This window comes from Oryzias latipes, chromosome 18, assembly GCF_002234675.1.
Source record: "Oryzias latipes chromosome 18, ASM223467v1".
NCBI classification, from domain to species: Eukaryota; Metazoa; Chordata; class Actinopteri; order Beloniformes; family Adrianichthyidae; genus Oryzias; species Oryzias latipes.
In genome coordinates, this window is record NC_019876.2 from 15254221 (window position 1) to 15268867 (window position 14647).

The window sequence follows — 14647 nt, forward strand, 5'->3', positions numbered from 1 at the left end:
ATTAGAAAAAAGAGTAAAAACAAAAGATGAATCTCTTGGTGATGCAGATCTAACAAAGGACATCAAACCCTTGGGAAATAGCAATTGAAAGAAAACACTTGTGTTTGAAATTAAAAATAAACCACACTGAGTTTATTTTTTCATTCAATAATGAGTCACATCACGGCAGAGTCATTATGGAATCAACCACACCTGTCAGGGGGTAAACAGCATAAAATCTGAATTTCTACGAATAACCACAGCAGTCAAGAGCGCCTCACTAATGACAAGGCGGACATTAGCAAACAGACGATACACATCAGAGTTGTTCCATAGCATCTCATTATAAAATATCAGAACATTGAGTAGGGCTCTACTGTGTCAAATACTTGGATATCTACAAATATTTGTGAAGCCCGAGATCACCGATTTGAGATTGTTTAAAATATATACTGGAGAATATCATAGTAATAGGTTTAGGGGAGTCCAGATGACAGCCCCTAAACCTACTACTAAGATGGAATCAACCTGGATGAATGAGAGTCTTCATAGACATATACTGGAGAATATTAAAAATACACAATAGGCAATATTTTTCTGTCACTCTAAAATGGCAAAAATAATGATGAATTTTAGGTTTAAAACTGGATGCTGACAAATCTTTATTAAAATGCTGGTAAAGGTTCTCATTTTAAAAGTAAAACTATCACTTGTTTGAAAATCAATTTACCAACATATTTTCAAAAATATATTTTTTCAAATAATATCATTAAAATGTAAAATGTTATTTAAATTTGAATAAAAATAAAAATCAGGAAAATTTATTTAATAATAACCAGTAATGATCATAAGAGAACATCATTGCATTTGAATTTTTTAAATGTTCTATGGTTATATGGTAGTGGATTTTAATTCTCCAATATTTTATGGAAATTTTAATGAATAGATTTGAATCTTTTTTCTGAATACAAGCAGCTGGCTGCCTTTGCGTAGCCGCACAGACATGAGGCTACTTTGAAAGAAAAAGATCACAATGTGCACTGTTAAAAAAAGAAAAAAGAAAAAAGTTGACATGAAACTCACCAGAGCAAAGGAATTTCTTGGCCTGAGCGCTCTTCATGATGCCCTTCTCTTGAAGCTGCAGCACGGCTGTTCGGAAAATCCTCTTGATCTCCTCCGACACATTCCTCCAGGCCTTGTCACTCTTGGTCTTTGCTGCGCTGCTGGACTCCATCTGAGACGAACAGGAGCCAGAGGAAGGACAGGCTGACCGTACACTCATCACGCACTGAGGGACCCCTGTCATTTTGGCTTATGCAAGGATATCTGGACTAACAAGGGGAAGTCTCCTGTGTCATTCAACTCTAAATACAATCATCAAAGTTAGTAAAAAAACAGGATGTTTTAACTTTCTTGCTTTTAATTTCTATTATGTGTTTATTTCATGTTAAAGAAGAAAGTCTGTGCTGCCTTTGCTGAGATCTGATCGAACTACATGTAAACAAAAGAACAGAATGGTTTAAAGTATTCCTACTTGTGCAGAACCAACACAAAACAAATGAATCTAAATTGACTTTGGGGAACTTTAAACCAAATGGCACCTCTTTAACATCAGGACTGAAGCCTTTTAAAAATAGATGCAGTTTATAACATGAACTCTAGAAATGTTTCTTCATCTACAAAGCAAAATCAAGCGTTCTGCAAACTTTGACTGTATGGTGAAGCACAGTGGATCTTGGGTTTACTGCTCTTTGTAATGGAAAGATTTGCTGCTAAATGTCACAATCTTATTGAAGGTCAAGGCAAACGGAGGAGACTACAGACAGAGGAGGGAATCAAAGATCAATCCTCACAGCAAAGTAGACAGTTCCTGTTAAACCCCTGAGTTTTTAAATAATCCCAAAGAGCAGCTGTATGTGTCCAGTTCACTTGTTATTTTTGTTACTATTATTTTCCTAGCGGTTAAATTCTGTCAGCGTAGTTTAGGATTTCATTGCTTCAACTCCTATTCAGAGAAAAATGTAACACATAGTGGCTGGTGGCTGATGGGGGGGAACCTGGGATTCACTGCTGAACCCTCTGGAGGTGTTGAGAGCCTATCAGCGAAACACTGAAGAAGGAGGCCGGCCACTTGAAAACCCAAAAGATGTCACCATTCATTTGCCTGCCACAGTGTCTCATCAGTGCCTTAGTATTTACTGACGGATAATAACATCTAATTCCAGACAACAGATCTGTGCAGATCTGGTATAGAATAGTCCATTATATAAACAAGATGTCCATGAAGGGAAAATGGGACAGATGGACTGTAAATAAAAACTCACTGGCCATTGTATGACCTGTTTACATTTCTGGAATGGTGGCTGTCATGTCTTATTTTTCTCCTTGCTTTTTATTTTTATTTTTTCCGCTCACTTGTTTTTTTTTACTCTTCTTCTCTTTATTTGTAAGACTTGTTTTGTTTGATGTCATGTAAATTTATGTTAAATCTTGTTTAAAAAAATGAAAATAAAACTTAAGTAAAAAAAAGAAGAAAAAAAGATGTCCATGAGTGAATATCAGTCCTGCTGGACTTACTGAGTTCTGGTAGTTCTTGAGCATTTGGGCTTTGGGCTTGAGGTAGTATGCGGGTGGTACAGAGTTTTCATCCCTGCAGTACCACTCTTCCAAAATGTGGGTGTCCAAGCCGGCTTCCACCGCTGCATCCAAGATCATCTCGAACTCTGCGGATTCCACCTCCCCCGGCACTCGGATGCTCCCGTATTTTTCTCCCACCAGCCCCTGAGGAAGGGAAGAAAGGAAGCAGAGAGGGACAGAAGGGCACGGAAGGTGAAAATGAAAGAGGGCAAATTTTGGCTTGTCATAATCGCTCAAGCTGTTATGGGGCTCTATTTTGTGGATCAGTGGTGTCGGGTGAGTTGTTGAGCCAATGAAGCTCGCAGCGCGACTCATTTCAGGCAATTTCAAAACCACAAGCACAACTGTGACGCATTTGGGGCATAGGAAATGTGACTGCAAACTGCAGCTAGGACTTGGTGAGCTCTATGGCACATACTGACATCTCCATCCTGCGTGGTTTTGCTATATAGTACGATGAAAGCATGAAAGATGATTTACAGAAGGAAAAAAACAGCATCCATTTTTCACAAAGTGCTTTTCATGCACCTCTAAAAGAATGTCTGGAGATAAGAGAGAAGACCCAAAGTGTTGAAAAATAAAAGCATAAAAAAGCTGTGGGTGCCAGACTGCACACTTTAGAAGAGATCAGAAATAAAACACAACATTTTCCCAAACATTTGTGGACTCGTAACAAAAATAGAAAGTGTCAAAACCCCTAGCAGACAGTAAACCATGTTGAGCCTCACAGCTAAATGAAATATTCAAGAGACAGGAACAAGAGCTGTAGGAGTCTGGCAGATCAAACACTTGTAGGCTGAGATACTGAATCAGTACAGAGGGACCAATACCTCTGAGAAGTAACAAAAGCCAAACTTTTGCCAAACTTTTGCTACCACAGCAACAAAAAAGTAACTTTGATTCTGACCCAGAGACAGTTTGAATGAGTGTGGTTCCCCAAAGACCAGATAAAAAATGTTATCTGTGTTAAAGATGATAGAACTTTCCAAAATGTTTGAAATCACGGAAGACACGTTAGACTTTGAAAGGAGTCACTTGCAGCTTGGGGACTACAGAAGTGGGGCCTTAGTAAGACAATTGTAGGTTTAGTTTAAATCCTTCTTGCCTATTGATTCCAATCTTAGTGGGCTGAAAAGCTGTTGTTGGTTGAAAAGGCCTGGCTCTCAGTCTCAGCTGTAATTCATCCCAAAGGTGTTCAATCGGGTTCAGGTCAGGACTCTGTGCAGGCCAGTCAAGTTCATCCACACCAGACTCCGCCATCCATGTCTTTATGGACCTGGTTTGTGCTCTGGTGCACAGTCGTGTTGGAAGAGGAAGAGGCCCACTCCAAACTGCTCCCACAAGGTTGGGAGCATGGAACTGTCCAAAATATGTAGAAGAATTCAGAGTTCTTTCACTGGAACTAAGGAGACAAGCCCATGTCCTGAAAAACAACCCCACACCATAATTCCTCCTCCACCAAATTTCACACTCTGCACAATGGTTCTACTAGCAACCTCCAAACCCAGACTTGTCCATCAGATTGCCCATTCTTTCACAAATGTTTGTGAAAACAGTCTGCTTGCCTGAGTGCTTGATTTTACACACATGGGGCCAGGCCGAGTGATTCTGCCTGATTCTGATTGTTTGGATGGGTGAGCGAATACTTTTGGTAATAGAGTGTGTGTCTCTCCATGGCCTTGGAATGCCTCAGGATTCCCCCAGAGGAGCTGGAGGAAGTGGTCATAAAAAGGCAAGTCTGGGCATTTTGGCTTACACTGCTGCCCCCATGACCCAGTCCTTGATGACTAGATGAAAATGGATGGATGAACAGATGGATGGATGGGAAACATAAAGGAGAAACTGGAGATTCAGATTTGGGAATGTCGTACAACCTTATAAAAGGATGATAATGGCAAGTTTGTGGTGTTAGTAATAGAAATATTTTTCAATTGCAGATGGTGTTAATGCTTTAACGGCAGAGGTGTTGCCTGCAACACCTAAATAAGATGGGCTCTTTGACTTAGCGTAGCTCCTCAACCATTTACACGATCAACACGTGTCAGCTGATTCTGTGGCAAAGAAAAGTGGCTTTTCATAACAACGTTGCAACACATTACTAATGTAAAGTAATGGAGCAAAGCAGCTTTTCTCTGTGACAGAATCAGCTGATTTTTGTTGATTACATAAACACTTCACCACTTCAAAGTGTTGTATCAGCGCAAAGCTGCTTTTCTGTGCTTCAGAATCCATTGGAATCACGTTGATTACGTAAATGGTTGAAGAGTTACGATTTTTGAAAGAATGTAAACACTGGAGATAAACATCTGGTGTTAAGAGGTTAAAACTCAAATGAAAACTTAAAATACTTAAAACAGCAATTGAAACAATAAAACAATTAAAAAGTAATATAGTAAAACATCAGTGTGTGAATGTGTGTGTGCGTGGGTGAATGGGTCTGTGACTGTAAAGCGCTTTGGGCCTTCGAAAGAGGGTAGAAAGCGCTATATAAGTATACACCATTTACCATTCACCATGTATCATAGTAAAATAAACACACAGGTAAAAGCAGAGTAGAGTCTTATGTCCAAAGCCTCGCTATTCAAATGAGTTAAAAGCCTTTAGTTTGTGCATCTTTGGATTTCTAGTTGTAGATTTGACTCTGGTGCTTTTTACCTCCTTTAGACACGACACTTATTTTCTTTTAATTTAGTTTTTCATTTAAACTTAATCACAATATTTTTGTGCTTATTTCTTATTATTTCTACATTAACCAATCATGTTGGCATCTTCTCATAACCTCGGTCTGCTTTATGTGAATACATTTTATTCTCAGAGTGTGAAATTTGCCAACATTATAATGTTTTTTTTAAAGCTCTGACATTTGCACTATTTAACCTTTTAACAATAATAGCTGAACAAGTTCATTAAGGTTTGAGTCATCCATGCGATTAAATACAATGCACCTGCCAAACATATTACAATCATTTGAATTTATAAATGTTACAAGTAAAACACTTCTTGATCATTAGTGTAGCATATCTGAAACCTTAAATTATGGTTAGTGAAAGTTGTTACTCTTTTAAAAAATGACATTCTGCTAAACAAACAAACACACCTGGATGATACGTTTCTGTTATCTTTGGTTTTAATTAAACATGCAAGGCTACTTCATAGAAAAAGAAAGTATATGGATTGTTTTCAAAAGTAAAACACAAAATTCTATCATTTCTACATTCATGCCATGCTTGATTTGTGGAGCCAACATATATAATCTCTACATTTTTTATTTTCAGAAGTAAGGACACTAAGCACTGGAAATATAATTAAGCTCCATCAAATGAACTGGTAGCCCTTTCATCCAACTGTTATCTCTCTCCCCACATGGCAAATCTACTGTAAACTCCAGTCAGTTTTTCTTATCTGAGCTCATTTTCCTGAGCGACACCATTCAGAGCCAACTGCTGGTTTACGGTCTTCATCTGTTATTTTTGGGATAAATAGGAATTTTAAAAAGTCTACATGACATGGACAGCTGATCTTTTTCCATGTGTCATAAGTTGCATGCACCTAAAGCCCGGCTTGCGGTGGGAAATGCAGAGCAAGCGTGAGGCAGAACAACCGCGAGCACTGATGAGCAGGAGAACGGCCGGGTGCTCTCGGCAATAACGCTTCAAAGCCGTTCTATGTTGGAGTTCTTGTTTTGCTGGCAATCGCAGTGGGAACAGATGCAGAGAGTGAGAGGGAAAAAGATGATGGCATGTGGCGCGGTCATTGCATGTTCTGTAGGATGGCCTGCTCTAAAATGCTACAAAAGCGTGTGATGCATTAATTTGCATTTGTGCCGTTTTATGGCCATGCTGCACTAGTTATCAGGGGTCCACGTGGGTATCAGAGAGTTGCTGTGCAGAGAAACCGCGTGTTTGGAGTAGGAGGGTTCAGGTGAGAGGTTGGTTACTGCTTTGTTAATTCAAACTAAATTGTGTATAAGCATTTATTGCTTTTTCATAACCAAAAATAAGGATAATGCTAAACTTAAATGCAAAGAAACTCTAGTTTTTTTGTGTTAGGCAACTCTTTGGAGTCTTCATACCATGTTAGCCAGTGAGCCCTTTAACACCAAAAATGTCCCTTGTGACACCTAAAGAACTCACACTTTTTAAACTACCTTAACTCTTTAACCAGTAAGACAATTAACGTGATTTTAAAGGATTCTGACGCGTGGAGAAGCAGCTACAGTTTTAGTAACTATAGTCAGTGAAGTGTTGAATAACGACTCCAAGCAAGTTTTTTCCACATCAGATTTACGTTGCTTGCATAGGAACATACCTATTGTGAAGTGTTGGGTATCAGCTTTGCACCAATATGCAGCCCTCTACGTAAAAGCTGCTTTTCTCCACAATAGAATCAGCGGATTTATGCCAATTGCGTAAACAGTTAAAAAATATTTCAAGGAATGTCAACACTGGAGCTAAAACTCTAACGTTTAAGGGTTAAAGCTAGCATCTGTATCTGGGTTTCAAGTTTTAGTTAAGACACAGTTTTCATTTGTCAGCACAGATTCGATTTTTTTAAGTTTGGGTAAAGTTTTTTTTTTTTTTCATTCATTCAAAAAGTCAGAGTTTAGGTGGTTGTGGCAAACCACTTCTTGCCAAACACCCCTGAAGAGTTTGAGTGACGGTTGCTGGTAAATCTTTTGCTGGTCCTGAGCATGCTGAGCTGAGCATCAGGCGGTGCTAAACACTGCTGCAGAGTTCACAGAGTAGCAGTAGTGGGTTGTAGGTGTGACTACAGAGATCTACAGTGGATGTCTGAGAAATTAACTGAAACAACAGACTACCTGGAAACTCATTAAGAGTCTGGCTGTAAAAAAAGGCTCCTCTTTCTCTGAAAACATTTTTGCCTCCGGTGTTAATGACCTAAAGGCTTGTTGTATTAATTATTATTTTAAAGCTCTTTCACAAGCTTATTCATCTGTACAGCAAGAAAAGAAGATCTGAGCTACCTCCATTTGTGAATGAATTCCAGTTGTGCATCGGAGTGAGGGCCCTATCTTATGTGTGGGTCTGAATAAACACCCAAAAAAACGCAGTTGCACTTTAAGGAGCCACGATTGAGACACTCCTTTCTCTAACAAGATCACAAAGACGTGGCAAAATGTCTGCCAAAGAATTAGAAGAGGCTATATATAGTTTGAAATTTGGGGTTTCAAATGAGTTTGAGGGAAATTGAAGTGTAGCATGCATTGAAGCATGCCTTAACCAAACAGCAACAAGTAGCAGTTGACAAAATATTAGAGGAGTGTGAGCAAACACTGTGGGAGGTTAGGGGTTGACTGAAACAATCTTTTGGGACAGTTTGAGGAAATCTGTACTTTTAGTAGCCTTTGAAATTGCTGAAACATAATATACTGTAAATGTATATTTGCATTCCAGCCCGGTACAAGTTTGCAAACTGAAATTTTATGTCTGTAATCATGGAAAAACTATCAAGGAAATTGATTATTTTGTAAGAGCAAAGAGATTTGAAATTCAGGCTGCAAGAGCGCAACGTTGGCTTGACCAGTGTGAGGAAAGACTGCCTTTTTTCAGGCTAAAGTGGAACCAGACAGGTAACCAGTAACTCCCTCGAGAGGGAAACTGGAGCGTAGCCACTACTGAGAAGACACCTACATTATTTTTAGCATTTAAGGCCAACAAAAGAAACTTTTTTCTGCTTGAGAAAAAAAAGAAAGGGACTGGAAAGATACGGGAAACTTTGGTGGAAGTGAAATTTACACTCTTGGACAGTGCTGAAGGAACAGTGATCAAAGACCTTTAGTTTTTCCAGTAATGGGTAAAATAAAAATAAAAAAAAATAAAAAACACAAGAAAAACTGTCTATTCCTCTAATCCATCATTAACCATAAACATCATAAAGTCAATACAACTGGTAGAAAAAGGGTTTAATGACCTGGTAGATTGGTAGAAGTACATCAGCAGAAGAACCCTATTGTCAACAAACCACTGGAAAGCAAGCTGCCAGACGGCTTAAAAAAGGAGTTTCTGGTTTATGCTACAAAGTCGAGAAAGTCTGAACTGAAAGACCAGTTTGAAAAGCATTTTTACAAACAAATAAAGCATCTGAAGAATGAAGACATTGGAGATTCCCATAAAAAAAAAACAAGGGGGTTTACCAAATTACCAAAGCTACAAAGCCACAAGATAGACTGTAGTGTTTGTGGAGATAGTACCACTGCAAGAAATCCATAGTGTTAAGACTAGTAGAAAAAAGGGATTCAGCAAAAAGAGACCCTGTGGTTGACTGAAATGCTGAAGGTCCATGACGATGTTAGGGAATCAAAGTCCCTTGAGTCCCTAAAACACTTCTTTTAAACTATATGTGTATTATCTAGTCTTCGATTTTTATTTATTTTTCATTTATTCCATTTTTTATTTTACAGTGTTCTGCCATGTTGATAAATTTCTGTTAATCGAACAGACAATAAAGATAATCTGTCTTTAATTATGCGAGAACAAGGACGATAAAAGCTTCATCCTTTATTTACTCTGTCCCACAGAGACGAGGATGACGATAGGTGTGGTGTATTTGTGTCTAAAGTCCACAACAAAGTTTACAAGAGTTTTTCACATCCACTACTTGAAACAGACTAATCCAGGAAACAGGAAAATGAACTGTCATGTTAGCCAAAAGTGTGAAAGCTCTGAGTCACATTTTAATGAAGAATGGATTTGATTTGCATAAATGTGTCTACAGACATGTTGAAGAATTGATTAGGATCCATTAGTTAAAAACTGACTTTAATACTCATCTCCCCCATTATATGCACTGGCTATGAAAGGAACCAGTCAGTAAATCCCATCAGTAGCCAAAGAAGAAATGGGCACTGGCTTTGGCAAGAACAAAAAGATGCATTACTTCAAACTCCAGAGTCACTGAGTAAGTATCTTAGCATGTGTATAGCTTTGCCATATGGGGAAATCTACAGAGTTCGTCAGTTTTCCACATGGACGACTAGTGGGCAGCGAACATCTTGATGCTGCCATCTTGTCTTTTGCATAATATCAAGCTATTTTAGCTACATCAGCACACAGAGAAGTTACTTGTGACTTTTAAAAGTCGTTGGTGCACTGAGCTGCCCTGCTGGCCATGCACGTGGCTCACAGTGCTGTAGCGATGTGTCAAAAGAAAATACAGGCACCGCAGCTTCTCTAACACTTAGGACTATCTAAACCTCAAGGACAACAATTAAAACCGGTATTTTAAAAAAAAGACACAGAAGCTGGCATTAAATGGTAAAAGAAATTAAAAAATTATGCTTTTAACCCCCTAGCCATTGATGGAGGTTTGAATAAGAACATGTCAAGAGGATTACCACACAGCTGTTGACATGCAGCGGTCTTTTGTAAGTGTTTCCGTCCGGACTCAGATCGGGTCTGTCATTCCAGAAGGGTTTGCACTCTCGCCGCTGCTCTCCAAGAGCTGCAGGTGCGAGATTTGCAGGGAGCCAAAGCGAAAATAGCAGAGTGGCCAAATGCAATTAATGCACTGGATGCATTCCTATTCCTCTCTCCCTCTTTCCCTCTCCCTTCATTCTTTTTTTGTAGTTTGGAAAGGCTTTTTATACTCTAGCTAAGTGCACTTTATCTGATGAGCCAGTTGGGAGAGGCAGCTAAGATATTGTGCACAGCTACAGAATGAATTAACAAATCAATCACTCACACAGTCAATTAATCAATGAAAACACACAGTCAGCTGTGCGGATGTTTGCTGCATTGACTGTGGAACAGCTAAGGCCAGCATAGATCTGAAGAAAACTGGAGGATAAAAAAAAAAGTTTCCTCTTCAGTTGGAGGTGTTTTATCTGCTTTGCACTGACTACGATCTACCACAACTAATTGTACATTTTTGGTTTGCCTACCAGAGTTAGTATTTAGTTATGTTAAATAAATAAATAAATACATGAGCTGATCAATTTATAGTGTCAAAAGATGTAAATTTGAAAAAAGTTTAACCTTAAACGTTTGGTTAAATGTGTCCACTTTTGGCGTCATCCATAGAAAATCACCAAATGAAATCAATTCAGTCGCCATTTTTTTGGGATACGGACAACACCGTGTTAGAGCTAGACAATATCAGTAAGCAGTGTATTGTCGGACTCAGTCTGAGTCCACATTTCTATCGCAACCCCTCGCCTATCAGGAGTGAGCTTATTGGAAGACCACACCCCTACCACTTGAAATCAGGGTACATAATCTGTCAATCAAACACTTTGAACAATGCACATGGGGGACAGCAGGCACCACAAACTTTTATTGAGACATCTGATCGGTCAGTTTATATAAACCGACCGATATAAAATAGGATTATCAAGAACATGTTAAAAATAGGTTGCATAGTAAAAATAGTTATTCTGACAAATATAATTTTCAAGTAATAGTTGTTTATTTCTCAATAAAAGTCTATAGGATTTGGGCTTCGTGGAGGTGCTTCCTTATTGGGTACTCACGGGAGTAGGGGGTCACTCAGTCCTATTTTCTTACACAGTAATTGAGTAAAATATGTATTTAAGAAAAAACAAAAACAAATTTTTAACTAAATATTGTAAAAAAAACTGTATGATAAATGGTTTTTAGGGTTAATTGTTTTATACAATTTCAAAAATGTATTTCATTACTATGATAAAGTTTTTTCTGGTTTCTGTTTTTATTTTGGCGGGTTCTAGCTTATGTTTCTTTTTTATAGTGTATCACCAATGTTTTTTTTGGCTCACTATGTACCTCTCAAAATTGCTTCAACATCAGTAAACACAACCAGAATTGATCCATATAAATGGCGCTCTGGATTATAAGGCACACTGTTAATTTTTGAAACTAATTAGGGCTTATACCATGGGTGAATACTCGATTCTGATTGGCTGCTGGGTGTGCGTTAAAAAGTGATAACCGCACGCCCCCAAAAGAAGTTCCGGTCACCTATCTTAAATCTTCTGTATCGCTTCTCTAAAACAACCTTTAGCTTCATTATCTGGACAAAAACAAGCGGTAAGAGGTGAACTTTCTCTCTGAACTGATGCTCTATTCAACCCATCGGGCCGATCAGCATATATATATAGCTTTATATCGCAGAATCTTGACTGCAGCGGTGGTGCGCCGCCTTGTGAGGTTACCATGACAAGGCGCCGCATCACGTAACAAGTACAGGTCCAAACCGGAAAAATACAAGAATTAAGGACTAAAAACTGGTTAATATTTATTTCTTTCGTAAGTGACCACGGTATAGGCTGGTTAATGGCCTTCGAAGTGCGTTAAACCCGTCCTCTGAGCCTGAACCGTCCGACACTAGCGGCTTGCGTTAAAAAGTGATAATGCACACATCGTCGGCCATTAACCCTTAATTATAAGTGTCCCTTGTAGTGCAGAAAATAGGGAACTTGTTAAACTGAACTAAAATCCAGCTGCTTTGCTCAGTAACAATCCCAGCAATCATCTGTTTCTTGGATAACTTATTACCTTTACAGGGTCAAAAAAAAAAGGCTGACATAGACCTGATTCACCAAACGATCAGTACAGAGTCATGAATTAAGCAAACAGACTTCTTATATACTCTAAATTTTATATCTAAACATCTTCATATGGTTTAGAGGTGTAGACTTTACAATTCATTTAATTCCAAGTGTCATTTTATTAAACATTTGCAAAGGGTAACCATGCCACGCAAAAGAAATTCAGCAGAACTGTCAAACTTTCTGAGATCGTATTGTTGGGAAAGCTGAGGCTAGTCTTAGCTAGGGAAAAATTCCCAAAAATCTTCAGATTCCTCTTGCTGCTAATAATAGAATTGTAGTACAATTCAAAAGCCAAGAAAATAATCAACAGATGTTCCTCCCGTCAACCTGGACCCTCAGAAAGGAAGCATAGCTGTTTAAAGAGAATTGTGGAAAACGAACCCTGTTTGAAGTTCAGTTCAACATCAAAATTAATTTCTCAGCAAAATAAAACTGCAAGAAAAATGTCTACTAAATACTAAAGTAACCTTGGCCATTACATTTCAATTGTGTGCTTTGCGTACTTATGCACTGCTAAAAATGTTGCTTTAAAATATTGTTTCCTAGTTGATGGAATACGATAAAAAAAAGTAGGCTTCCAGTTTCCCTTTAAACAGCGAGGTGGACAACCCTATCACATTTTCCCTTATATCATGAAGTGGAGAAGTCACCAAACACACCCTGCAATATTTGTAACTCTCCTCTCGCATAGGAGGAAAGTCCTTGAGGCACTGATGGAGGTCTTTCTTTTCTTTTAGCATGAGGGAATTCGAGAGCTGAAGAGAGTTAAGTTTATTGTGATGCTTAATCTGTGGGTCAATGACACTATCACCATGCCAACCTTTGCTATCACCATGGAAACCTGCTTTATTGGATGCACACGATAGAGAAAGCCCTTCTTTGCCTTGGTGTGGAGGTTGTGTCTCCCAATCCTGTACTGCCTCCTGGCTTGTCTCAGAGGTGATCGCTCACTTTACGAAGACTGATGGACATGTCCGATAAAATGTTGACCATTTATTAAGCTTTAAAACTGTATCTTAGTGGGATTATTCCTAACCAGTCATTTAGGGAAAAAATGTGCAAAAGATTTTAAAGAAAACTCCCTCAAAATCTGTTTTTTTGGTAATGCTTCAGTGCAATTGAGGATAATTTTAGTTTGTGAGCAAAGTCTCCGGGGGTTTCCAGTCATTTGCACAGATCCTTTGTGGCAGCAGCGATCTCTTCCCAGCAAACGTGTTGATGGCAATTCCCTGTTCTCTCAGGAGCGCTTTTAGAAAAAGAAGATCAATAATCAATGTGGACCTAATTTGACTTTCCACAGAGTTCACCTTGTCTTGTTCTGGGCTTTCTATTCATCCCTATTCTTGCCTGTGATTTTCTCAGAGGAGGTGACACTTGGGCGGTCCCTGAATGGTGTGAAATGTCTCCGGGTCGGTTTCAGTTTTCTTTCCATCCAACTAACGGCAAAGAAAATAGATGAGAGAAAAGAAAAACTCTGAAAAAGTCACAAAAGAGTTACAACAACCTAGTTTGTGGGTTACAACCATATACAGATTTATGCAAATCTCCTATTTAATCTAGAAAAGCTAAACCTAGCCCCCCTTCCCCCTTTTCACTTTTATCTAGGTCTATCTCCTAATAAAAATAAACTGCAGTTCTCCAGGGATGCCTAGTCAACCCAGAACTATCATTAAAAAGGATCTCAGTCTGTGATCAAAGGATCCACCAACACTGCTCTGACCTCCCCAGTCATGGAAACGAAGCTGGATGTCCGACCTGACGACAAAGTCGGGCTGTGGGGACCGAGCAGCTGGTTTTGGAGCGTCTGAGCGGGACTGTACAGCCATCGTGGGATCCTCGATGTGACATCCCGTGCTCACTTGAGAGGTCAGACGGCTCGAATTTGCCATTAAACATTTACCCATCCAGATGGAGGACGTGCGCTACAGATGCATACGCGTGCACGCGTTCGTATTTAGCATTCTGAACTGGAGCCTGGTGACATGGAGCGTGTGATCGTCAGATCAGACAGTGTGTAAGCGAATGTGTGTGTGCAAGCCAGAGTTCTTATGTGTGTACTTTCTGTCAGTGTCTTGTGTTGCTCTGTGTCTCTGGTGGCTGAGATGATGAAACTGCAGCAGCGACTAAGGGCAAAAAGTCTGACGGGAATGAATGAAAGCTGTACAGCAATAAGAGCGCAGCACAAACAAACTGGTGTTCAATCCTTTTGAGTTCTGCTTTCAGTGTATTACAAAGGTGTCCTGTAAGAAGTCGACTTAAAGTCACAATATCAGAGCTTAACATTTGTTTATGTCTTGCATTGTTTCAATGACAAAACCAGCAGTTTATATCCATCAGATCAAGGGGAAACCCTTTGACTTTCACATTAACTCCAATGAAATCTTTTTTTGTGTGTTCTTGTAGCATTTTTTCTAGAATAGAATATATAAAATATTTCTGGATCAAAACTGTATTTCTTTGTTCAGATCGGGATGAATCAGGAGT

The 14647-nt window shown here is 39.0% G+C and overlaps 1 protein-coding gene across 2 annotated transcripts in view; it reads right to left on the bottom strand.

The window, feature by feature from the left end:
• The window catches only part of nwd2 (NACHT and WD repeat domain containing 2), a 78695-nt gene that overhangs the window by 12471 nt on the left and 51577 nt on the right, over positions 1–14647 (bottom strand). For both annotated transcript variants that reach the window (XM_004079893.4, XM_020711667.2), the window contains exons 5-6: positions 2557–2760; positions 1063–1213 (exon numbers count right to left, since the gene is read on the bottom strand). In XM_004079893.4, coding sequence (XP_004079941.2) covers positions 1063–1213; positions 2557–2760 — 355 coding nt within the window. The remainder of the gene's footprint in view (positions 1–1062; positions 1214–2556; positions 2761–14647) is intronic.